General features: G+C 43.1%; 1 protein-coding gene and 1 long non-coding RNA gene across 2 annotated transcripts in view; one reads left to right on the forward strand and one right to left on the reverse strand.

The window, feature by feature from the left end:
* Positions 1 to 27,407, reverse strand: part of LOC132648628 (uncharacterized) — a 356,879-nt gene that overhangs the window by 71,033 nt on the left and 258,439 nt on the right. The window lies entirely within an intron of this gene.
* LOC132648558 (sentrin-specific protease 2-like) lies at positions 13,930 to 14,649 on the forward strand (the record flags this gene model as incomplete). Its single annotated transcript, XM_060370399.1, has 1 exon — positions 13,930 to 14,649. A coding segment is annotated over one exon (720 nt), but the record flags the coding sequence as incomplete, so codon positions are not given.

Genomic DNA, 27,407 nt, shown 5'->3' on the forward strand with positions numbered 1-27,407 from the left:
TGTACCTCCGAGTCCGTTCTGGGCTCAGGCAACAATTCCTCTCTAGTAGTTCAGCCTCTTGTCTCACATTGCTTTTCTCAGGTACAAATACAGAATAAACCCCAACAGCACCATGGGTGATAGGAATCCCAGGTCCAGGCTAGAGAGATGGCTCAGAGTTTAAAAGCACTGGCTGCTTTTCTAAAGTTACTGAGTTCAATTCCCAGCAATCACATGGTGGCTCACAACCATCTATTGTGAGATCTGGTGCCCTCTTCTGGCCCGCTGGCACACATGCAGGCAGAATACTGCATAATAGATAAATAAATAAATCTTTTAAAAAAATGGGGTATTCACATTACCTTAAAAAAATATGAAACGAAGAATTCCAGTTCCATTTAAATGAATCCCACTTAAATGTGACTTTGATTGTGACCCCCTCAGGCTGCCTGTGTCAGTATCTTGCCAGGTCAGCCTCAGTAAAATATCACCATTTCTTTGATCTTGTATACAGCATTAGCCAAAAAGGAGAACATGTGGTCCCTTCCGTGAAACTGAGTTGATGGAGCCGCCTTATCAAGTGCTGTACATATTCACACTTATGAACACACACTTACAACTAGGTATGATTAACCTTTATTATTCATAAAAAATGAGCTTTCTAAAATATTAGTAAATTTCCACTTTAGTTCTGTTTTGAAGTGTTGGTACCAGTGAAGTAACATTTTTCTTCTTTGAATCTTTTCTTGTAAAGTTAGTCTTCTCCTTTTCTAAAATGGCAGGAAGCTCCTTCCAGTCCTTGATGAAGATAAGGGGGGCACCCATGGCCTTGAGTAACTGCAGAGGAGCGCTGTGGTGACTGGACATGTTTCCACAGTGGCCAGCTGTCATCACATCTTCTACCATAGGAATGGAGCCAAACGAGCAGGCCTCATATATTCTGTAACACTCTGTGTTCTCTCCTACAGGACACAAAGTGAGGTCACTCTGAAGCAAAGCATCTTGGTAATTCTTATGACTTTCAGGCCTATCTCTCTTATGAACATTGACGCAAAAATACTCAATAAAATACTTGCAAACCGAATCCAAGAACATATCAAAGATATCATCCACCATGACCAAGTAGGCTTCATCCCAGGCATGCAAGGGTGGTTCAACATATGGAAATCCATCAATGTAATCCACTACATAAACAAACTGAAGGAGAAAAACCACATGATCATCTCCTTAGATGCTGAGAAAGCATTTGACAAAGTCCAACACCCATTCATGTTTAAAGTCTTGGAGAGATCAGGGATACAAGGAACATACATAAACATAGTAAAGGCAATATATAGCAAGCCTATAGCTAACATCAAACTCAATGGAGAGAAACTTAAATCAATCCCACTGAAATCAGGGACAAGACAAGGCTGTCCATTGTCCCCATATCTCTTCAACATAGTACTTGAAGTCCTAGCCAGAGCAATAAGACAACTAAAGGAGATCAAGGGGATACAAATCGGAAAGGAAGAGGTCAAAGTGTCACTCTTTGCAGATGATATGATAGTATACATGAGCGACCCCAAAAATTCAACCAGAGAACTCCTTCAGCTGATAAACACCTTCAGCAAAGTGGCAGGATACAAAATCAACTCAAAAAAATCAGAAGCCCTCCTATATACCAAAGACAAAAAGGCTGAGAAAGAAATTAGGGAAACAACACCCTTCACAATAGCCACTAATAACATAAAGTACCTTGGTGTGACTCTAACCAAGCAAGTGAAAGACCTGTTTGAGAAAAACTTCAAGTCTCTGAAGAAAGAAATCGAAGAAGATATCAGAAGATGGAAAGATCTCCCGTGCTCATGGATTGGTAAGATTAACATTGTGAAATTGGCCATCCTGCCAAAAGCAATCTACAGATTCAATGCAATTCCCATCAAAATACCAACTCAATTCTTTACAGGCCTTGAAAAAAAGATTCTCAGCTTCCTATGGAGAAACAAAAAACCCAGAATCTCCAAAATGATCCTGTACGACAACCCATCATCTGGAGGTATCTCCATTCCTGGTCTCAAGCTGTACTACAGGGCAAAAGTAATAAAAACTGCATGGTATTGGCATAGAAACAGAAAGGAGGATCAATGGAACCGCATAGAAGAACCAGAAATAAATCCACACACCTATGAATACTCGATATTCGACAAAGAAGCCAATTCCATTCAATGGAAAAAAGACAGCATCTTCAACAAATGGTGCTGGACCAACTGGATGTCTACATGCAGAAAAATGAAATTAGATCCATATTTATCACCCTGCACAAAACTAAAGTCAAAGTGGATCAAGGACCTCAACATAAAACCAGATACCCTAAATCAATTGGAAAAAAAAAGTGGGGAACAGCCTAGAACTCATTGGCACAGGAGACAACTTCCTGAACAGAACACTAACAGCACAGGCTCTAAGAGCAACAATCAATAAATGGGACCTCATGAAACTGAAAAGTTTCTGTAAAGCAAAGGATACCGTCATCAAAACAAAACGACTGCCTACAGATTGGGAAAGAATCTTCACTAACCCTTTATCTGACAGAGGACTAATATCCAGTATATACAAAGAACTAAAGAAGCTGAAAAGCAGCAAACCAAGTCATCCAATTAAAAAATGGGGAAAAGAGCTAAACAGAGAATTCTCGACAGAGGAATATCGAATGGCAGAAAAACACTTAAAGAAATGCTCATCCTCATTAGCCATCAGGGAAATGCAAATCAAAACGACCCTGAGATATCACCTTACACCCATCAAAATGGCCAAGATGAAAAACTCAAGCGATAAGACATGCTGGAGAGGTTGTGGAGAAAGGGGAACCCTCCTCCACTGCTGGTGGGAATGTAAACTGGTACAACCACTCTGGAAAGCTATCTGGCGCTTTCTAAGACAAATAGGAATAGTGCTTCCTCCAGACCCAGCTATACCACTGCTAGGTATATACCCAAAGTTTGTTCAAGTACACAAACAGGACACTTGCTCAACCATGTTTATAGCAGCTCTATTTGTAATAGCCAGAACCTGGAAACAACCCAGATGTCCATCAACGGTGGAATGGGTACAGAAATTGTGGTATTTTTATACAATGGAATACTACTCAGCAATCAAAAAGGAGGAAATCATGAAATTTGCAGGCAAATGGTGGGATCTAGAAAAGATCATTCTGAGTGAAATATCCCAGAAGGAGAAAGACAAAAATGGGATATACTCACTTATATAGACCTATAAGATATGATAAACATAATGAAATCTATACACCTAAAAAAGATAATCAATTGAGCGGACATGGGGTAAGATGACCAATCCTCATTTAGAAAGACAGATGGGATGTGCATTGAACGTATGACAGAAGTCTACTGAGTGCATCTGAAAGACTCTAACTAGCAGTGTTTTCAAAGCAAAGACTCATGACCAAACCTTTGGCAGAGTACAGGGAATCATAAGAAAGAAGGGGAGTTAGTCTGATGGGGAAAGGATAGGAGCTCCACAAGGACCAAATATATCTGGGCACAGGGTCTTTTCTGAGACTGACATTCAACCAAGGACCATGTATGGATATAACCTAGAACCTCCACTCAGATGTAGCCTGTGGTAGCTCAGTAACCAATTGGTTTCCCAAAGTGAGGGGAACAGGGACTATTTCTAACAGGAACTCAATGACTGGCTCTTTGGTCTCTCCACCCCCGAAGGGAGGAGCAGTCCAGTTAGGCCACAGATGAGGGCTTTGCAGCCAGTCCTGAAGATTCCTAATAAAACAGGATCAGATGAATGGGGAGGAGGCAGTGGACTTGGAAAGGGGCACGGTGGAGATGAGGGAGGGAGGGAGGGACTGGGAGGGAATGAGGGATCGGGACACGGCTGGGATACAGAGTTAATAAAATGTAACTGATTAAAAAAACACAAATAAATAAATAAATAAATAAATAAATAAATAAAATAAAAAGAAAATAACTAAGTTCACATGAAAAAAATAAAAAATGAAACAAAAAGATCCAATACGCATATAAATAAAGAGTTTAATGAAAGACATTAGAAGATCCAGGCTGGAGAAAAGGCTCGATCAGTAAAGTGCTTGCAAAGAAGAACAAGGTCCAACGAGGATGTAATCCCAGCACACATCTTCCTGAGCCCGGATTGACTCTTGTTTCCTAACATAAGGGCTTTGTCGCCTGAAGTTCTCCAATCTTCCACATTTCTTCTGCAACTCACTTCCAAAGTATTAAGAATCACATGGTCAGGGTACAACAGCCCAACTCCCAGTACCAATTTTTCCGTATTAGTTCCTTTTCTTGTTTACTATGAAAAAAATATTTTGACAAAGCAAGGAGAGAGTTCATTCTGTATTCCACAATTCAAGGGTATAGTTGATATATATATATATAGGAAGACCTAGTTGGTAGCTGGAGCTCAAGCAGTTGATCACATTGTCAACTGGGACCAGAATAAGTTCCTTTGTGAAGAGCTTTAGTGCCTGCATCCATCTTTTGACTAACCTGTAGCCCCTGCTCCATTTTTAATTGGATTATTTGCTTATTTTGTTATCTAGTTTCTTGAGTTCTTTACATATTTTGGATATTAGTCTTCCATCAGATGTGGAGTTGTTAAAAATCTTTTTGCATTCTGTAGGGTGCTAATTTAATTGATAGTGTCCTTTGTATTACAGAAGTTTTCCAGTTTCATGAGGTCCCATTTATCCTATTGCCTGTGCGATTGGTGTTCTGTTCAGAAATTCATCTCCTGTGCCAGTAAGTACAGAGCTGTTGCCTGCTTTTTCTTCTATCTGGTTCAGTGTATCTGATTTTATGTTGACTGAACACAGCTGTATCTGTTGGTCTGGACAAGTTGTGAAAGGTATTTACTTGAATAATAGTACTATTGAACTTTTAGCATGATTTCAGCAGAACCCGTTGTAAAAGATTTTAGATCACCTTTTAAATTCCCTCAAGCTCCCCCAAAAATCCTCATGGAAACAAGTTTTTTATTTTTTTTTTCTGACTGCAATAACCAGTGTTTTAACATATGATGCTGTTTCCCTAAAGTTTGCAATTTCTAATATTGGTATATAAAATAGAACGTGTTATCAAGTGCAATGTTTTGGGACTATATACATTGTGTACTAGCCACAACTTGCTAATTCACATACAAATCACCTCAGAGTTGATACAGTTTGTGAAAGCACATAACATCCACTCAGGCACCTTTCAATTATATTAAAATAATTTCCATGTTGTATAGTAGAGCCATTAAATTCATTGACATTATATAACTTTGTACCATTGTTCAGCATATATCCTGCTACTGACATGACCAGATGTCAGCCCTAGTAAATAGTACTCTATCAGTTAGTTCTTTATTTTAATGTGTCATATGCACTTGTGTGCATGGAAGACAGAAGAACATGTCAGGACCTACTGAGCAATACTTACAGATGGCTGAGTGTGTGCCATGCATGCTGGGCACTGAACTCAGGCTATATGCAAGAATAGTGAGCACTTTCAAACACTGAGCCAGCACTCCAGCACCTAAAGTGGGTTAAAGTCAGTGAGCACAGTCAGTAAATGCTGGCTTCTTGATCTCGGTAGAACTGAACCTGAGTCACCTGTCTATCTATCCATCCATCCACCAATCTATCTATCCACCTATTTGATGTGTTTGTGTGTGCATGCTGGTGGGGTGGTCACATGACAGCACATGAGACTCACTTCTCTCCTACCGTGTGGTTTCTGGGGGACTGAACTTAGCTCATCAGCCTTGGCAATAAGCACCCTTTAACCACTTAAGTTTCTTGCCAGGTCAGCCTCAGTAAAATATCGCCATTTCTTTGATCTTGTATACAGCAGTAGCCAAAAAGGAGAACATTTGGTCCCTTCTGTGAAACTGAGTTGATGGAGCCACCTTATCAAGTGCTGTACATATTCACACTTAAGAACACACACTTACAGTTAGGTATGATTAACCTTTATTATTTATAAAAAATGAGCTTTCTAAAATATTAGTAAATTTCCACTTTAGTTCTGTTTTGAAGTGTTGGTACCAGTGAAGTAACATTTTTCTTCTTTGAAACTTTTCTTGTAAAGTTACAGTCTTCTCCTTTTCTAAAATGGCAGGAAGATCCTTCCAGTCCTTGATGAAGATAAAGGGGGCACCCATGGCCTTGAGTAACTGCAGAGGAGTGCTGTGGTGACTGGACATGTTTCCACAGTGGCCAGCTGTCATCACATCTTCTACCACAGGAATGGAGCCAAACGAGCAGGCCTCATATATTCTGTAACACTCTGTGTTCACTCCTACAGGACACAAAGTGAGGTCACTCTGAAGCAAAGCATCTTGGTAATTCTTAAGACTTTCATTTGTCTCCTGAGGCTGCCACCTAGGAAATTAAACAAACAACAAAGAAATCCCTGTAAGGTTTTACTTTCCTATGGCATCTTTTTTGAAGCAAATCTTTTAATGTCAGTTATCAAAAATGTGAACACATCATAGAGATGATAAATATGAGAGGCATTGAAAATGTTGGACCAAACACATTTCTTAAAACTTCTTTAAGGTTTGGGGGTGTGGGTATAGCCCAGCTGCTAGAACTCAGACCTAGTATTGATCATCATCTATCCATAAACTGGGTATATAATTCCCTAATTCTACAAGTTGGGAGGCATAGGAAGAATCAGGAGTTTAACATCATCCTGGGCTAAATACCGAGTTTGAGGCCAGCCTGTGCTACATGAGACTGCCTAAAACAAGTTTTTTGTTTTGAACATTTGAAAATAATCTGAACATTTTATTGCTGTATATTTAAAAATACCCGGTGATCAATCTTCGAATGGGTGTATTCATTCAATCTTATTTCCCTAGTGCTGTGTCCTCTTATCTTACTCTGATGCAGCTGTGCTGTATCCAGTGGTGGGCATTAGGTCTTTGAGTTAAGTCAGGACATATTCTAGAAAGTCTAAAGCCCTGTGAGGAAAAGCACAGAGGGGCTTCTGGAGTGACAGGGCTGCATTTTCCTATGGGTGATTACTGAATGTTTCACTGTCAAGGGCTCAGAATCAAGAGCTGTATGTGAACAGGCAGGCTAGTGCAGACGTGGGGAAGAGTAGAGAATAAACAAAGATGAAGGTCATGCTTGTGCTTGGTATGCCCAAGAACTGGTAGGGAGGCCAGCAAGGTGGAAGTAGAGGAACTGAGGTGAGCAGTCAAAAACTATAACGTCTGCTCACAGAAGACTGACCTGTAGTGTTCTGATGAGGGAACGACATAAGCAATAAACATTTTAACAATCAATCTGGCTGTGGTCTTGAGAATGGAATGAGAATGGAATGAGAATGGCAGCTGGGCTCCAGCACCAAAGGACTTGTTTTTCTGTGTACTGCACATGAGGTTAGACTGTGATTTTTTTTGAAGCGAGGAAGTGGGGGGGGGGGGGGAGGGCTAGGACTCACCGCTGAGCCCTCGGGGTCTGAAACACAGTTCTGGGCTGCCCTGATGGCATGTGGATCTGACAAAGGAGCCGATGTACAGAGAAGCTCCAGAATGCCCAGCGCAAGGGAGCCCTCCTGTGCCGGGCAGAGCACTGGGAGCCTTTTAAGCAGAGAAGTACCCTGATGAGATTGGTGTCCTGTAATGATAACTGGCAGAGAAAGGATGGGTCAGCCTGGGGAGAGCAAGAGCTGAAACAGGCAGCCTGAGGGGGTCACAATCAAAGTTACATGTAAGTGGGATCCATTTAAATGGAACTGGAATTCTTCATTTCATATTTTTCTAAGGTAATGCGAATACCCCATTTTTTAAAAAGATTTATTTATTTATCTATTATGCAGTAATCTGCCTGCATGTGTGTCAGCGGGCCAGAAGAGGGCACCAGATCTCATGATAGATGGTTGTGAGCCACCATGTGATTGCTGGGAATTGAACTCAGGACCTTTAGAAAAGCAGCCAGTGCTCTTGAACTCTGAGCCATCTCTCTAGCCTGGACCTGGGATTCCTATCACCCATGGTGCTGTTGGTGTTTATTCCGTATTTGTACCTGAGAAAAGCAATGTGAGAGAAGAGACTGAACTACTAGAGAGGAATTGTTGCCTGAGCCCAGAACGGAGTTGGAGGTACAGAGGGCTCAGGGGTGAATCCTAGCTCTGCTGCTAAATAGTATATTAAAAAAAAATCACTACCTACCTAGGCCTCAGTTTCCTCATCTTTAAAATGTGTTAGTTCTTAGATCCCTGGAATGGAATAACCTCTTATTGAGATGATTATTTAGAATTGCTTAACAGAAGGGCCTCTGGCTTAGGCCTTGTCTTAGTCACTCTTCTGTTGCTGTAAAGAGACACCATGACCAAGGCAGCTTACAAAAGAAAGCCTTTCCCTGGGGGCTTGCTCACAGGTTCGGAGGGTGAGTCCATGACCACCACAGTGTCACACAGGGTGGCAGGCAGTTATGGGGGTGGAGCGGCAGTGAGGGCTTCCATACTGAGACAGCAACGGAGAGACAAACAAACAGAAAGAGGCCTAACACTCAAACAGCAGAGCCTATGGGGACAAACCCAAACCACCTTGGGCCTATAGTTGAAGCATCTAGAGGCTAAGAAAGGAGGGGTGCTTTCTCCCGTGGGTTGAGAACAGCATAGGTGCCACAGGAAGCATCAGCCTACAGCCTCAGCCTCTTGCTGTTCCTGTTGAGAGAGATGCTGTGTGGCTCAGCTGCCCTCAAACTCATGGTGCCTCCTCTCCTCGACCACCACACTGAGCTTCAACAAACTTTAACAGGAAACATTTTAAAAATGAGAGACAATGCCTTACCCACGCTTGATTTCACCAGGGCCTCTGTAATGCAAATTTACCTGGAAGTTGTGTTAAGGTATCCCATGAGAAACAGCACAAGAGATAACGGGTTTTATTCTGCATTCCAGTCCATCCTGGGGAAGGGATTTCAGGGGAAACCTGGGGTATTTTGTTCGATCTTGAGAGAATTAAATGCTCATAGTCAGTTTTGCTTAGCTTTTTATTCAGTCCAGGAGCGCAGCCTATGGAATAGAGCCCCACACAAGGTTAAGGTGGGTTTTCCCAGGTAGGTAATCCCTCACAGTCATGCCTACAGGTTTGTCTCCGGATGCCTCTGGACCCCCACAAGTTGACAACATTAACTACCACTGTGTTCACTCAGCAATCCATACGACATGTTGAGTGTTCGTGGCTTAACGTTTCCACGTTTGGGGATTACTCGCTAAAGTGAGCATTTTGCACACATTCTAACAAGAACCCCACAAGATGACACCAATATTGCCCTAATATTCCTAAATGGAATCTGGAGGCTAAAGATTCTGTAAATCAGACATAACGAGGATGTAATCCCAGCACACATCTTCCTGAGCCCGGATTGACTCTTGCTTCCTGCTGTCTGCTCTTTCCTGTGGACCTGTAACACCTTGCCACTGGGAAGCAGGTTCAGGCACGCAAGATGAGTACTTCTGATAACCTGTGTCGGAGGTCTGTCTTCCCCTCCTTTTGCTCGCGTCCCAGACTTGGGAAACCATCATTGTATTCTTCTCTTCCATGAACCAGAGATTTTCAGATTATATTATCTCACAGAGGTGAGATAATACAACATTTATCAGGTTTATTTCACTTGACATACCTTATCCATGTTCAGCCATAATTTTTCTTCATATGAAAATTCTTCCATTGTGTGCATGTCATGTATGATGAGTAATCTTGGGTTGTCAACTTGATCACATCTGGAATCAACTAAAACTCAAGCACCTGGGCACATCTGTCAGAAATTTTCTTTCCTTATTTTTTTAATTTTTTTTTTTTTTTTAGTTTAGAACCTTCTTTTTCTTTTTCTTTTTTTTAACTTTCTAAAAAGATTTTTGAAATTATACTATAATTACATTTCTCCCTTCCATTTCCTCCCTCCACACCCTGGCATTTCCCTTCCCACTCTGCTTCAGATCCATGGCCTCCTCTCCTTTCATTAATTGTTATGGCATTGCAAATATGTATATCAGTATGCATAATCCCAAATATAACCTGCTAAGTCCATAAAACGTTGCTGGTGTGAGGAGCTTCCAGGAGGCTGTTCTGCACTGGGCATCTAATCGGTTTGCCCTCCATGAAGTGGCCCCCTTCAGACGGGATTTTCCTGGACTGGGTCATTTGAGAGGGATGCTTTGGGGTGAGATGACCCACCCTAAATTTGGGCCACACCTTCCAGTGGAAGCCTGCATAAAAGATCCTGGAAGAAGGGAGTCTTTGTCTTTTGTCTGCTCACTCTCCCTCTGTCTGGAAAGTTCATCCATCTTGCTGCTGAGGCATTTCTTCACTGGCATTGTAGCCTACTTCTTTGGGATTTCAACATATACTGAGGACCAGCTTAGACAGCCAGCTTCGTAGAGTGAACAAACTTCGGGGATCTTGAAGGTGGTAGGGATTAAACCGTGGCCTTTGTTTATGCACGGCATACGCTCAGTAATTGCTGATCTACAACCTCCCTTCCTATATCCTATATTTTATCATTCGGGGCTCTTTGTATCCAAGGCAGACTGTGAAAGCCCTATACTGCTTAAGATGACCTTGAACTTGTGGTTCTCCTGCCTCTGCTTCCAGAGCGCTAGGAGAAGAGGCGTGCCCCATCACATGCAGTTGTGTGTGGTCTGGGAAGCAAACCCAGGGTTCTTATTTGCTGGACCATGCGTTCCACCAACTGAGCTCCACTCCACTCCAACCCAGCTCTGCTGCCCCACAACTCAACCCACACATGCTGACTTCTTTGAGAGAGCCTGCACACAGGCACACACACACATATGCACACACGTACACACGTGAACACAGACAAACACACACCAGAATCTACAGAAAGAAAGAACACAAGGTTAAATGTCAAAAATGTCAAACTGTGTCCAGAACATGAAGAGGGGCTTGGAAAGGCAGCTGAGACGGCCATTCTTGAATGTCAACTGGATTCCAGTTATCTGGTATTATGTAAAACCCCAAAATGAAAATCCTGTGAGGGATTCCTTGCTTAATTTTAATCCGCATCTTTGAAGAGGGAAGCCGAGCCTCTAATCCAGGCAACACCTTCCGCTAGAAGCCTCTATAAAAGGCGCTGGAACTAGGGAGCTTTTGCTATTTGCCTGTTACTGCCTCACTGAGAAGAAGTCCATTCCTCCACTGTCCTTGCGGTCTACTTGTGTAGAATTCTAGCCTTTACTGAAGACCAGCTGAGACATCCACACTCATGGACTGAAAAACTACTGGACTTTTGGACCTTCCATTCATAGGCAGCCATCTCTGGACTAGATGGACTTCAGCCTGTAAGTCATCTATCTAAACTCATCGATCTGTCTGTCTGTCTGTCTATCTATCTATCTATCTATCTATCTATCTATCGTGTGTGTGTGTGTGTGTGTGTGTGTGTGTGTTCTGTTACTCTCGAGATCCCTGACTAAACCTGCCAGCCTTGTAATCAAGGGGAGCCCAGTTGTCCAGATGCTTTGGTTCTGCCCCTGCAGTTCTCTGCTCTGAGAAGCTCCTTTGGGTCAGAGAGGAAGGCAGGAAAGAGCTGAGAGGCGCGCTCTTCTCTGTGGTTTCTCTCTGTCCTCTTGTGGCCGTTGCCTGAATTTGCAGGGTGAGAGGCATGGCCATTCCACCGTGATCCACTAGGATAAAATGCCACTCTCTTTGCTCACCTGGCAGGGTTTATTGCAGTTCATTATTTATTTGCATTGGGGGTGCGGCAACTGTTGGCTTGCCGCAGCACACGTGGAGGTCGGAGAATAATTCGGGTGACTGGGTTCTGTCTTTTATTTTGAGTGACTCAGGAATTGCCCTGAACTGGTCAGAGTTGCCAGGGAGCAGCTAACCGGGCTGAGCCATCTCCTTTGTCCTCTGTTCTGTTTGGCAACGATCAAATCATATATAATCTACAAAGCTTCGCCACTGATCAATCACATGTTATATGAGTTTTATGGAGATATGGTTATGTGTTATATGAATTATGTGTTATATAGCTGTGTTATATATATATGGTTATATTTTTGGGTGTGAGAAAAGCAGCTACAAGCAGGTTTTAACACATGGTTTGGTCTCTGTCTTTCAAGGTTTAAGGACATAGAAGCTTCTCAAACTATTTCTAAAAGCTTTTAGAAAGGATAACTATCTTTTCATTTATTACATTTTTTTCTAATTTTGTTTTGTACATTTTAGCAATGATTTTTAATTAGTTCTCCGGTACACTGTTTTTCTGGGGGGAAAAAGAGAAATAGGCTTAGTATAAATCCTAGCTTTTATTTTTTTAAGATTTATTTTTAATGTGTATGAGTGTTTTACTCTCACATATTTAAGAGCAGTGTGTGTATGTGTGTGTGTGTGTGTGTGTGTGCGTTTCCTGCTTAAAGCCAGAAGAGAGTGTCAGCTCCCCTGGCACTGGAGTTACAGGTGATTGTAAGCTGCAAAGACAGGGTTGGAAATCAATGTGTGGTCTTCTAGAAAAGCATCACTCTTCACCACGGAGCCATCTCTGCTGAGTCATCCTGAAAAGATCTGTCCAGCCAAGCAGTGGTGCTGCCGCTTTTAATCCCAGCACTTGGGGGTTTTTTACATTTATTTATTCATGATATGTGCTGAACTTCTGCTCCTCTGAGTTCTTACTGATCTTGGGTTTGCTTCAGCCAGCAGGAGTTCCAACAGGAATTCCAGGAATGAAAACAAGCTTTAAGACCCTAGACCTGGGCGATGGTGGGCAGGGCCTCCATTCACCAATGAATGTTGCCCTGGTGCATAAAACCACATCATAAACCACAGTTTTTTGTGGAAACTGGCCTTCCAGATCCTTGGTGACAGTGGAGGGAGGCACACAGTAGTCTTGCTTCTAACGTGTGTTGACTGCTGTCTTTGGCTGAAAGACTCTGACAATCATTGTGATTTCCACAATTTCAGGTTCTACAGAGGCTCCTTGTGCCCTAGAGCGATCCTTCTCCCTCAGTAGGGAAAAACAAAACGCAGAGTGGGAACTCCACAGACCTTTCTATAGGGGGACTGAGGAAATGCCACCCGAAAGACAAGATTAGAGAAGATCAGCTATGTGAGAAATGTCCTTTGACACTGCGACCTCCTTCTGTCTTGGTGGCCTAACTGACCCCAGCGCCAAAGGAAACCTGTGTTCTTCCCCTGCGGTTTCTGACCGTGAACCACCTTATCTTGTGTGGATAAGACATCTCCCAGTAGACTAAGGTGCCTTCAGCCATCAAGAGGACAACCCAAGAACTCCCACAGAACGCCCAGCTGACCTGCACTTTGACTTGGACATCGGAAAGCTGTGTCATGGCCGGCAGCCAACAGCTGAGCAAAGACAATACAAGTAGTCCCTCTATAAGGCAGCCTTGCAAGCAGGGTAAAACGATAAACCCTGAACAGCCAGAGAAAGGCCAGAAGAGGAAACGCCAAGAAGAGGAAGAGGATGATGTGTGCTCAGAAGAGCCAGTCCAGTCGTGGAAGAAGCTGCAACAGGAACAGCATGAAACAGAGCTTGGGGATGAAGAGCCTGACAAGAGCCGAATATGGTCACCCCAGGAAAAGGGTCCGTTACAGCTAATGGCCCCAGAGTGTGCCAAAGGCCCCCCAGAAGAGGCTGTGACTGAGGAGTCTGTGGGTGGAGGCCAGGGTCTCAAGCCCCCCCACAGCAACAGGGAGGAAGAAGTTGAGAAACACCACAATGAAAAGTGCCCAGGGCTGTTGGAACTCCTCCAACCTGACGTCCCCGTGAGCTCTGGCCCTCACAGCACTCACACAAGCACCATGGACACCTCCAAGACTCTCAAAGGTTGTGCTGAAGGGCAGAATCATGAATCGGAAACACCTCAAATCTGCACAGACAGTGTCAGCAATGGCATGCCCAGCAGCAAAGTGTCAACACCTGAGGTCAAGAAAAAGGCTCTTGAAGACCAAGAGAAGGGCAGAGGGCTGGACCGTGGTCCTGCTGTCACAGTGGACATGGAGAAAGAAATCAGCAGTGCGCTAGGCCCTGGGTCAAAAGATGAGATCTTGAGCTGTGCCTTCAAACTGCAAATGACTCGAGGAGACCTGTGGACCCTAAGGAACACCCAGTGGCTCAACGACAAAGTCATCAATTTTTACATGAATCTTCTCATGGAAAGAAATCAAAGTCAAGGCTACCCAGCACTTCACGCATTTAATACCTTCTTTTACACCAAGTTAAAGTCTGGTGGCTACAGGTCAGTCAGAAGATGGACCCGGGCAGTAAACATCTTTGCCAAGGAACTTCTCCTGGTCCCAGTTCACCTGGGCATGCACTGGAGCCTGGCGGTCACAGACTTAAGAAAGAAGAGTATTGTCTACATGGACTCCACGGGACAGAAGAGACCCGACATCCTTGAGCTGCTTTTCTGCTATCTGCGGGAGGAGAGCAAAGCGAGAAGGAACAGCGACCTGAGCCCTGTGGAGTGGAAGCAACACAGCATGTCGGCAGAGGAGATTCCTCAGCAGCTGAACGGGGGCGACTGCGGCGTGTTCGCCTGTAAATATGCAGATTACATTTCCAGGGACCAGCCCATCACCTTCTCCCAGCAGCACATGCCTCTTTTCAGGAAGAAGATGGTGTGGGAGATCCTGCACAAGCGCTTACTGTAGCAGCGCCCCCTGGCGGCCACTGCGAGGCAGCTGCTCCGAGCTCTTTCCCAGGTGAGGCTAAGGACTGCAGGTACTGGGTGTGGAAGAGCCTTGAACAAGTTCTGAGTGTAAAGACTGTGGCCAGGACAGCCGCGGCTGCACAGAGAAACCCTGTCGGGACAGAACAACAACAACAACAGAAGACACGTGTGCCCACCGAAAGTTAGAAACTATCCGGACTGCACAGTGCATGCTCACAAGCACGCAGCTGTCAAGATTTATCTGTGACTGAGGTCGACGCTGGATTGAATTTTGCTGTTTTTGTTCACAAGTTTTAGCTAACTGGCAGTGGATGGCTTCTGGCGATTTTCGGCCTTTCGTTCTCGACTGCTTGTTTGCATTAGTTATCTCTGAAAGGAAGGCCACCAGTTGCCTGTCTCCGAGTGAATCTCCGGTTGCCTTCCGGTACTGTGTGCTACTACAGAAGCGTCGCAGTGTGCTGCTGTTCACGGGATCCGAGCAATCCAGGAGAAGTAAGAAACGCGCCGGGGACATCTCAAGATACTTCCCAGCCTGGAAGTAAAGACATCTATTTTATTCTCGGGAGAGGAGTAACTAATGCTAGATGTGCATTGTAAACCCGGGACTCCTTGAAGCCTCACCCTGCTGAGGGCTGTACTAAACTGTTTATTCCAAAAAAATAAATAAATATATATATATATGTAAATAAACAAATATTTATATATAAATAAAAATATATTTTATATATTATATATAAATATATATATTCTTAAGCTATTTTTGAAGATGTTTTCTTTGTATATATTAAGCTGAAATTTAATATGTCATGTTAATATTTATATTCTGTCACCTTAGCCCCACTATTGGTATAGACTTAATATATTTAGTGTGAATATTGCCAACTACATGATAATCTATTTTTATACAGGAAACTTTAATTTTTTATTAGCAGTAAATCTTACATTTGTGTTGTTATTCAATAAAGTTTACATTTAATAAAGTTTGGAGTTTTTTGAACATACTTTGCAAGATCCTGTGCCTGCTGTTCCTTGCATGGTGTAGTGAGGTTGTTCGAGAGAACTGGAAAGCAGATGTCCAAGACAAGATCCAACAGGGTAAGCCGGAACCTGTTCATACATCTGCATGCTGAGATTGCTCTCATTCCAGACCTCTGAGGGCACTTTAGCCAAGACCTGTCCTCATCCTGGGAGAAGCTCAATATCGCAGCCAGGGCTGCCTTGAAAAACCAAACAGAACAACCAAAACAAAAAATATGTGATATCAAGACTTCAAAAATTCAAAGTTTTAACATAGTAATCAATGGAGTTCTGATACCTAAAATTACTTCTCATCATGTTAAAACCACCTCTGTCCAGACCTCTGGACAAAGAAAAGAATGTTGATGTTTTTAACCCCAGATAATTTTTTTTTTAAATCCCCAAGCTTTTATTATGACTTAAAAGTAGAAGGCTCCAGAAGTTCCTCTTTTGTAACTTAAAAGAATTCATGTGAGCCTCACGGAGTTTGCAACTTGCATCTATCTACCTGTCACAGGTCAATTGAGCTACAATCAACAGACTAAGATTCCCCAACTTTTGCCTGTTCCTGATGGAATATGTGTGTGTGTGTGTGAGGGTTGGGGGGGGGGGGTCTCCAATTGTAAGAGTTTCCTTTAAGTTCCTTAACTTTAGCTTCTGTCCCTAGTCTGAATATGTCTCGGCAGATTTCCACCCACCTGACAGTCACCACCCAGGAACCAGAATCAGAAAACAAACCACTCCAAAAGTGATCTACAGCACCCAAGCCCCAGGCAGTCCACAAAAGTGGAGAGCCTGATGTGCTCCAGTCCAGCTGCCATGATTGCTTCCTGTCTTTTACCTTGATCAAGAAACCAGATGCTTCTGATGAGTGAGTGCCCCATTTCCTGAATGAATCCCCTCCCAGGCTTTGGTTAACATTCCAGCCTTCCTGGGCCCCTACAATGGCATCCTAATTTAAGTTGAGGCCCATTTACAAAATCATCTATGTCACCCCTTATCCTCAACAAAAGACTGAAAAGGTTCAGTCCAAAGGAAACTCTCTGGCAAGGAAGACAAATGGCTACTTGGAGTGCCTACCCAACAAACCAGGCTGGCTCATATTGAACTCCAGGCTCCCTTGTTTTTTAAAAAAAAAAAAAAAAAAAAAAGGGTACCTGTAAAACCCAACTAGATCAAGATCCATCAGCATGTTGATCCATTAGCTGAAGCAGTTTTGCAACATGATAGAGCACTCACCATACTCTGTGCAGAACAAGGATGTGATTGTGTGGCTGTAAGAGAAAATGTTGTTCTATGCAAACCACTCAGCAATCATTAGAGATTCCTGTACTCTCAGAAAAACAAAAACAAAAACAAGCAAACAAACAAACCCTGTACACTGCAGACAAAAAAATGACCCAGAACAGGGGAAGCCCATGGTTGCCATTCTCATTTCCTTGTTTTTCCAGGTGATAACTCTGTCTTCAGCTATTGCAGAACACCAGACCCTTCTGTTTCTGCTGATCATAGCTGGCTTGTGCATCATAAATGTCTTAACTAGATACAGAAATTTTGGTCTCGGTGCCAGTATACTGATATTTATTAAATCCCAGTGTGAACAGGTGTTAGGCCCACCGAGAGCCCAATTACCAGAGAGACAGATGAAGGTAACTTGGAGATGGATTGCCACAAACAGAAGAGATTTATTCAGGCCAGTGAGTGATGGGGCTGCTTTCCAAATCATCAGGGAACAGCCCCGAGAGAAAAAGGCATGGGGTTTTTAAAGGAAAAAGCAAGGGAGGCGTGGGGGTGGCAAGCTTGGCAGTGCAGGATTGGGTGAATGGGGTTATGGGTAGTTGACTTTTAATATCATCGGTTCGTTTTAGGCACCCACGTCCAGTCAGTCCTGCCCCCGACATCTGGTGGATATCTGATCTTCAAGTTACACCCAGAATGTCCTGGATGGGGAGCTGTGGCCATCTGGACCCGTTGCCAGGCACCCTATCTCATACTGCAGGCCTGGACATTCTTCTGCAGCAGGGTGGGTCTTGTCCCCATTCACCCACTTCTCCTTTTTCCTTGTCCTTCTGCTTTCTGGAAAACTACCGGGAGAACTTAGTTTAATTAATATGGGGTATAGAATTCATAAAGAAACCTGTAAAGCTAGCCTGTTCCTTTCACAGATACACACCACAGGGTCAAGAACTTGACTCAGGATACAACTTAAGTGGGGGATGGAAGTGATGGTGAACATTATCTTTAAAGTTACTGTGCTTAAGAGAACTATCAAACAAAAAGCATGTCTAGCCTGTAAGTCCTACTTGTCCAAGGACAGAGGAGGTCTCAGAATGCTAGGCGTTGTTCTTGTGATTGCCTGGTCTTGTTCATGGAGGATACAGACAGTGTGTGGTCACTCCTGTGGACAAGCTTGCTTGCCCTTGACTGCACCTAGATGGAGGTGTCTGAGGACATGCAGGCAGGAAGTCTGCCAGTGTTCCTGCCTCTAGGTGCACAAAGCCAGGATGGGCACAGCCTGTGAGCCTTTATAAACGCATGAGTAATGAACCTTGGGACTGCATCTTGAGAGCACTCTAAGGCACAGTCTTCACACCGTGGGTATCTGGTGCTAGCATCTGAATGAAGTCTCTTCTTTGTTAAAATTTTAATAAATAGATAAACAAATAAAAACATTTTATTTTCTGAAAGTAAGGAGATCTGTCTTTTTGGAAGTTGAGTGAAGTATTTCCAAACGTACATTTTCAACACAGGTATCTTTTAATATAAGTCTCAGCCATATTTTAAGTGCTGTACCGAACTGTTTATTCGAAAAAGGGTACTCAACTTAAAGCTACTTTAACATTTTTGGTACAGGTTAAACTGAAATTAATTTGTTCCTCATTAAGAGTATTATTCCCCTTCACATCCTCACTGTGATTTAGTATTTAGCCTCAATAGTTCCAGTTTCAAAATAATCAGTTTTACATGTAATAGTTTAACCTTTTCTGTTCATTGCATAATTTATAATGGTATTATGAAGTCTTTATTTTATAAAGTCCAGAGATGTCCAGAACATACTTTATAAGATTATGCTCCCACTGTTGCTTTTATGATGCATTCAAGATTTTCTGACACAACCTAGGGAGCAGATAGCTAGGGGATAACCCATCAGCATTCCTGTCATTCAAGCATCCTACATCACGTTCTCATTACAGCACATAAGGGCTTTGTCGCCTGAAGTTCTCCAATCTTCCACATTTCTTCTGCAACTCACTTCCAAAGTATTAAGAATCACATGGTCAGGGTATTGTAACAACAGCCCAACTCCCAGTACCAATTTTCCGTATTAGTTCCTTTTCTTGTTTACTATGAAAAAATATTTTGACAAAGCAAGGAGAGAGTTCATTCTGTATTCCACAATTCAAGGGTATAGTTGATATATATATATATAGGAAGACCTAGTTGGTAGCTGGAGCTCAAGCAGTTGATCACATTGTCAACTGGGACCAGAATAAGTTCCTTTGTGAAGAGATTTAGTGCCTGCATCCATCTTTTGACTAACCTGTAGCCCCTGCTCCATTTTTAATTGGATTATTTGCTTATTTTGTTATCTAGTTTCTTGAGTTCTTTACATATTTTGGATATTAGTCTTCCATCAGATGTGGAGTTGTTAAAAATCTTTTTGCATTCTGTAGGGTGCTAATTTAATTGATAGTGTCCTTTGTATTACAGAAGTTTTCCAGTTTCATGAGGTCCCATTTATCCTATTGCCTGTGCGATTGGTGTTCTGTTCAGAAATTCATCTCCTGTGCCAGTAAGTACAGAGCTGTTGCCTGCTTTTTCTTCTATCTGGTTCAGTGTATCTGATTTTATGTTGACTGAACACAGCTGTATCTGTTGGTCTGGACAAGTTGTGAAAGGTATTTACTTGAATAATAGTACTATTGAACTTTTAGCATGATTTCAGCAGAACCCGTTGTAAAAGATTTTAGATCACCTTTTAAATTCCCTCAAGCTCCCCCAAAAATCCTCATGGAAACAAGTTTTTTATTTTTTTTTTCTGACTGCAATAACCAGTGTTTTAACATATGATGCTGTTTCCCTAAAGTTTGCAATTTCTAATATTGGTATATAAAATAGAACGTGTTATCAAGTGCAATGTTTTGGGACTATATACATTGTGTACTAGCCACAACTTGCTAATTCACATACAAATCACCTCAGAGTTGATACAGTTTGTGAAAGCACATAACATCCACTCAGGCACCTTTCAATTATATTAAAATAATTTCCATGTTGTATAGTAGAGCCATTAAATTCATTGACATTATATAACTTTGTACCATTGTTCAGCATATATCCTGCTACTGACATGACCAGATGTCAGCCCTAGTAAATAGTACTCTATCAGTTAGTTCTTTATTTTAATGTGTCATATGCACTTGTGTGCATGGAAGACAGAAGAACATGTCAGGACCTACTGAGCAATACTTACAGATGGCTGAGTGTGTGCCATGCATGCTGGGCACTGAACTCAGGCTATATGCAAGAATAGTGAGCACTTTCAAACACTGAGCCAGCACTCCAGCACCTAAAGTGGGTTAAAGTCAGTGAGCACAGTCAGTAAATGCTGGCTTCTTGATCTCGGTAGAACTGAACCTGAGTCACCTGTCTATCTATCTATCCATCCACCAATCTATCTATCCACCTATTTGATGTGTTTGTGTGTGCATGCTGGTGGGGTGGTCACATGACAGCACATGAGACTCACTTCTCTCCTACCGTGTGGTTTCTGGGGGACTGAACTTAGCTCATCAGCCTTGGCAGTAAGCACCCTTTAACCACTTAAGTATCTTGCCAGGTCAGCCTCAGTAAAATATCGCCATTTCTTTGATCTTGTATACAGCAGTAGCCAATAAGGAGAACATTTGGTCCCTTCTGTGAAACTGAGTTGATGGAGCTGCCTTATCAAGTGCTGTACATATTCACACTTAAGAACACACACTTACAGTTAGGTATGATTAACCTTTATTATTTATAAAAAATGAGCTTTCTAAAATATTAGTAAATTTCCACTTTAGTTCTGTTTTGAAGTGTTGGTACCAGTGAAGTAACATTTTTCTTCTTTGAAACTTTTCTTGTAAAGTTACAGTCTTCTCCTTTTCTAAAATGGCAGGAAGCTCCTTCCAGTCCTTGATGAAGATAAAGGGGGCACCCATGGCCTTGAGTAACTGCAGAGGAGTGCTGTGGTGACTGGACATGTTTCCACAGTGGCCAGCTGTCATCACATCTTCTACCACAGGAATGGAGCCAAACGAGCAGGCCTCATATATTCTGTAACACTCTGTGTTCACTCCTACAGGACACAAAGTGAGGTCACTCTGAAGCAAAGCTTCTTGGTAATTCTTAAGACTTTCATTTGTCTCCTGAGGCTGCCACCTAGGAAATTAAACAAACAACAAAGAAATCCCTGTAAGGTTTTACTTTCCTATGGCATCTTTTTTGAAGCAAATCTTTTAATGTCAGTTATCAAAAATGTGAACACATCATAGAGATGATAAATATGAGAGGCATTGAAAATGTTGGACCAAACACATTTCTTAAAACTTCTTTAAGGTTTGGGGGTGTGGGTATAGCCCAGCTGCTAGAACTCAGACCTAGTATTGATCATCATCTATCCATAAACTGGGTATATAATTCTCTAATTCTACAAGTTGGGAGGCATAGGAAGAATCAGGAGTTTAACATCATCCTGGGCTAAATACCGAGTTTGAGGCCAGCCTGTGCTACATGAGACTGCCTAAAACAAGTTTTTTGTTTTGAACATTTGAAAATAATCTGAACATTTTATTGCTGTATATTTAAAAATACCCGGTGATCAATCTTCGAATGGGTGTATTCATTCAATCTTATTTCCCTAGTGCTGTGTCCTCTTATCTTACTCTGATGAAGCTGTGCTGTATCCAGTGGTGGGCATTAGGTCTTTGAGTTAAGTCAGGACATATTCTAGAAAGTCTAAAGCCCTGTGAGGAAAATCACAGAGGGGCTTCTGGAGTGACAGGGCTGCATTTTCCTATGGGTGATTACTGAATGTTTCACTGTCAAGGGCTCAGAATCAAGAGCTGTATGTGAACAGGCAGGCTAGTGCAGACGTGGGGAAGAGTAGAGAATAAACAAAGATGAAGGTCATGCTTGTGCTTGGTATGCCCAAGAACTGGTAGGGAGGCCAGCAAGGTGGAAGTAGAGGAACTGAGGTGAGCAGTCAAAAACTATAACGTCTGCTCACAGAAGACTGACCTGTAGTGTTCTGATGAGGGAACGACATAAGCAATAAACATTTTAACAATCAATCTGGCTGTGGTCTTGAGAATGGAATGAGAATGGAATGAGAATGGCAGCTGGGCTCCAGCACCAAAGGACTTGTTTTTCTGTGTACTGCACATGAGGTTAGACTGTGATTTTTTTTGAAGCGAGGAAGTGGGGGGGGGGGGGGGCTAGGACTCACCGCTGAGCCCTCGGGGTCTGAAACACAGTTCTGGGCTGCCCTGATGGCATGTGGATCTGACAAAGGAGCCGGTGTACAGAGAAGCTCCAGAATGCCCAGCGCAAGGGAGCCTTCCTGTGCCGGGCAGAGCACTGGGAGCCTTTTAAGCAGAGAAGTACCCTGATGAGATTGGTGTCCTGTAATGATAACTGGCAGAGAAAGGATGGGTCAGCCTGGGGAGAGCAAGAGCTGACACAGGCAGCCTGAGGGGGTCACAATCAAAGTTACATGTAAGTGGGATCCATTTAAATGGAACTGGAATTCTTCATTTCATATTTTTCTAAGGTAATGCGAATACCCCATTTTTTAAAAAGATTTATTTATTTATCTATTATGCAGTAATCTGCCTGCATGTGTGTCAGCGGGCCAGAAGAGGGCACCAGATCTCATGATAGATGGTTGTGAGCCACCATGTGATTGCTGGGAATTGAACTCAGGACCTTTAGAAAAGCAGCCAGTGCTCTTGAACTCTGAGCCATCTCTCTAGCCTGGACCTGGGATTCCTATCACCCATGGTGCTGTTGGTGTTTATTCCGTATTTGTACCTGAGAAAAGCAATGTGAGAGAAGAGACTGAACTACTAGAGAGGAATTGTTGCCTGAGCCCAGAACGGAGTTGGAGGTACAGAGGGCTCAGGGGTGAATCCTAGCTCTGCTGCTAAATAGTATATTAAAAAAAAATCACTACCTACCTAGGCCTCAGTTTCCTCATCTTTAAAATGTGTTAGTTCTTAGATCCCTGGAATGGAATAACCTCTTATTGAGATGATTATTTAGAATTGCTTAACAGAAGGGCCTCTGGCTTAGGCCTTGTCTTAGTCACTCTTCTGTTGCTGTAAAGAGACACCATGACCAAGGCAGCTTACAAAAGAAAGCCTTTCCCCGGGGGCTTGCTCACAGGTTCGGAGGGTGAGTCCATGACCACCACAGTGTCACACAGGGTGGCAGGCAGTTATGGGGGTGGAGCGGCAGTGAGGGCTTCCATACTGAGACAGCAACGGAGAGACAAACAAACAGAAAGAGGCCTAACACTCAAACAGCAGAGCCTATGGGGACAAACCCAAACCACCTTGGGCCTATAGTTGAAGCATCTAGAGGCTAAGAAAGGAGGGGTGCTTTCTCCCGTGGGTTGAGAACAGCATAGGTGCCACAGGAAGCATCAGCCTACAGCCTCAGCCTCTTGCTGTTCCTGTTGAGAGAGATGCTGTGTGGCTCAGCTGCCCTCAAACTCATGGTGCCTCCTCTCCTCGACCACCACACTGAGCTTCAACAAACTTTAACAGGAAACATTTTAAAAATGAGAGACAATGCCTTACCCACGCTTGATTTCACCAGGGTCTCTGTAATGCAAATTTACCTGGAAGTTGTGTTAAGGTATCCCATGAGAAACAGCACAAGAGATAACGGGTTTTATTCTGCATTCCAGTCCATCCTGGGGAAGGGATTTCAGGGGAAACCTGGGGTATTTTGTTCGATCTTGAGAGAATTAAATGCTCATAGTCAGTTTTGCTTAGCTTTTTATTCAGTCCAGGAGCGCAGCCTATGGAATAGAGCCCCACACAAGGTTAAGGTGGGTTTTCCCAGGTAGGTAATCCCTCACAGTCATGCCTACAGGTTTGTCTCCGGATGCCTCTGGACCCCCACAAGTTGACAACATTAACTACCACTGTGTTCACTCAGCAATCCATACGACATGTTGAGTGTTCGTGGCTTAACATTTCCACATTTGGGGATTACTCGCTAAAGTGAGCATTTTGCACACATTCTAACAAGAACCCCACAAGATGACACCAATATTGCCCTAATATTCCTAAATGGAATCTGGAGGCTAAAGATTCTGTAAATCAGACATAACGAGGATGTAATCCCAGCACACATCTTCCTGAGCCCGGATTGACTCTTGCTTCCTGCTGTCTGCTCTTTCCTGTGGACCTGTAACACCTTGCCACTGGGAAGCAGGTTCAGGCACGCAAGATGAGTACTTCTGATAACCTGTGTCGGAGGTCTGTCTTCCCCTCCTTTTGCTCGCATCCCAGACTTGGGAAACCATCATTGTATTCTTCTCTTCCATGAACCAGAGATTTTCAGATTATATTATCTCACAGAGGTGAGATAATACAACATTTATCAGGTTTATTTCACTTGACATACCTTATCCATGTTCAGCCATAATTTTTCTTCATATGAAAATTCTTCCATTGTGTGCATGTCATGTATGATGAGTAATCTTGGGTTGTCAACTTGATCACATCTGGAATCAACTAAAACTCAAGCACCTGGGCACATCTGTCAGGAATTTTCTTTCCTTTTTTTTTTTTTTAATTTTTTTTTTTTTTTTTTAGTTTAGAACCTTCTTGTTTTTCTTTTTTTTAACTTTCTAAAAAGATTTTTGAAATTATACTATAATTACATTTCTCCCTTCCATTTCCTCCCTCCACACCCTGGCATTTCCCCTCCCACTCTGCTTCAGATCCATGGCCTCCTCTCCTTTCATTAATTGTTATGGCATTGCAAATATGTATATCAGTATGCATAATCCCAAATATAACCTGCTAAGTCCATAAAACGTTGCTGGTGTGAGGAGCTTCCAGGAGGCTGTTCTGCACTGGGCATCTAATCGGTTTGCCCTCCATGAAGCTGTCCCCCTTCAGACGGGATTTTCCTGGACTGGGTTATTTGAGAGGGATGCTTTGGGGTGAGATGACCCACCCTCAATTTGGGCCACACCTTCCAGTGGAAGCCTGCATAAAAGATCCTGGAAGAAGGGAGTCTTTGTCTTTTGTCTGCTCACTCTCCCTCTGTCTGGAAAGTTCATCCATCTTGCTGCTGAGGCATTTCTTCACTGGCATTGTAGCCTACTTCTTTGGGATTTCAACATATACTGAGGACCAGCTTAGACAGCCAGCTTCGTAGAGTGAACAAACTTCGGGGATCTTGAAGCTGGTAGGGATTAAACCGTGGCCTTTGTTTATGCACGGCATACGCTCAGTAATTGCTGATCTACAACCTCCCTTCCTATATCCTATATTTTATCATTCGGGGCTCTTTGTATCCAAGGCAGACTGTGAAAGCCCTATACTGCTTAAGATGACCTTGAACTTGTGGTTCTCCTGCCTCTGCTTCCAGAGCGCTAGGAGAAGAGGCGTGCCCCATCACATGCAGTTGTGTGTGGTCTGGGAAGCAAACCCAGGGTTCTTATTTGCTGGACCATGCGTTCCACCAACTGAGCTCCACTCCACTCCAACCCAGCTCTGCTGCCCCACAACTCAACCCACACATGCTGACTTCTTTGAGAGAGCCTGCACACAGGCACACACACACATATGCACACACGTACACACGTGAACACAGACAAACACACACCAGAATCTACAGAAAGAAAGATCACAAGGTTAAATGTCAAAAATGTCAAACTGTGTCCAGAACATGAAGTGGGGCTTGGAAAGGCAGCTGAGACGGCCATTCTTGACTGTCAACTGGATTCCAGTTATCTGGTATTATGTAAAACCCCAAAATGAAAAGGCACACCTGTGAGGGATTCCTTGCTTAATTTTAATCCGCATCTTTGAAAAGGGAAGCCGAGCCTCTAATCCAGGCAACACCTTCCGCTAGAAGCCTCTATAAAAGGCGCTGGAACTAGGGAGCTTTTGCTATTTGCCTGTTACTGCCTCACTGAGAAGAAGTCCATTCCTTCACTGTCCTTGCGGTCTACTTGTGTAGAATTCTAGCCTTTACTGAAGACCAGCTGAGACATCCACACTCATGGACTGAAAAACTACTGGACTTTTGGACCTTCCATTCATAGGCAGCCATCTCTGGACTAGATGGACTTCAGCCTGTAAGTCATCTATCTAAACTCATCTATCTGTCTGTCTGTCTGTCTATCTATCTATCTATCTATCTATCTATCTATCTATCTATCTATCGTGTGTGTGTGTGTGTGTGTGTGTGTGTTCTGTTACTCTCGAGATCCCTGACTAAACCTGCCAGCCTTGTAATCAAGGGGAGCCCAGTTGTCCAGATGCTTTGGTTCTGCCCCTGCAGTTCTCTGCTCTGAGAAGCTCCTTTGGGTCAGAGAGGAAGGCAGGAAAGAGCTGAGAGGCGCGCTCTTCTCTGTGGTTTCTCTCTGCCCTCTTGTGGCCGTTGCCTGAATTTGCAGGGTGAGAGGCATGGCCATTCCACCGCGATCCACTAGGATAAAATGCCACTCTCTTTGCTCACCTGGCAGGGTTTATTGCAGTTCATTATTTATTTGCATTGGGGGTGCGGCAACTGTTGGCTTGCCGCAGCACACGTGGAGGTCGGAGAATAATTCGGGTGACTGGGTTCTGTCTTTTATTTTGAGTGACTCAGGAATTGCCCTGAACTGGTCAGAGTTGCCAGGGAGCAGCTAACCGGGCTGAGCCATCTCCTTGGTCCTCCGTTCTGTTTGGCAACGATCAAATCATATATAATCTACAAAGCTTCGCCACTGATCAATCACATGTTATATGAGTTTTATGGAGATAAGGTTATGTGTCTAGATTTTTGGGTGTGAGAAAAGCAGCTACAAGCAGGTTTAAACACATGGTTTGGTCTCTGTCTTTCAAGGTTTAAGGACATAGAAGCTTCTCAAACTATTTCTAAAAGCTTTTAGAAAGGATAACTATCTTTTCATTTATTACATTTTTTTCTAATTTTGTTTTGTACATTTTAGCAATGATTTTTACTTAGTTCTCCGGTACACTGTTTTTCTGGGGGGGGAAAGAGAAATTGGCTTAGTACAAATCCTAGCTTTTATTTTTTTAAGATTTATTTTTAATGTGTATGAGTGTTTTACTCTCACATATTTAAGAGCAGTGTGTGTATGTGTGTGTGTGTGTGTGTGTGCGTTTCCTGCTTAAAGCCAGAAGAGAGTGTCAGCTCCCCTGGCACTGGAGTTACAGGTGATTGTAAGCTGCAAAGACAGGGTTGGAAATCAATGTGTGGTCTTCTAGAAAAGCATCACTCTTCACCACGGAGCCATCTCTGCTGAGTCATCCTGAAAAGATCTGTCCAGCCAAGCAGTGGTGCTGCCGCTTTTAATCCCAGCACTTGGGGGTTTTTTACATTTATTTATTCATGATATGTGCTGAACTTCTGCTCCTCTGAGTTCTTACTGATCTTGGGTTTGCTTCAGCCAGCAGGAGTTCCAACAGGAATTCCAGGAATGAAAACAAG

This window comes from Meriones unguiculatus, chromosome 17 (assembly GCF_030254825.1).
Source record: "Meriones unguiculatus strain TT.TT164.6M chromosome 17, Bangor_MerUng_6.1, whole genome shotgun sequence".
In the NCBI taxonomy this organism is placed as follows: domain Eukaryota; kingdom Metazoa; phylum Chordata; class Mammalia; order Rodentia; family Muridae; genus Meriones; species Meriones unguiculatus.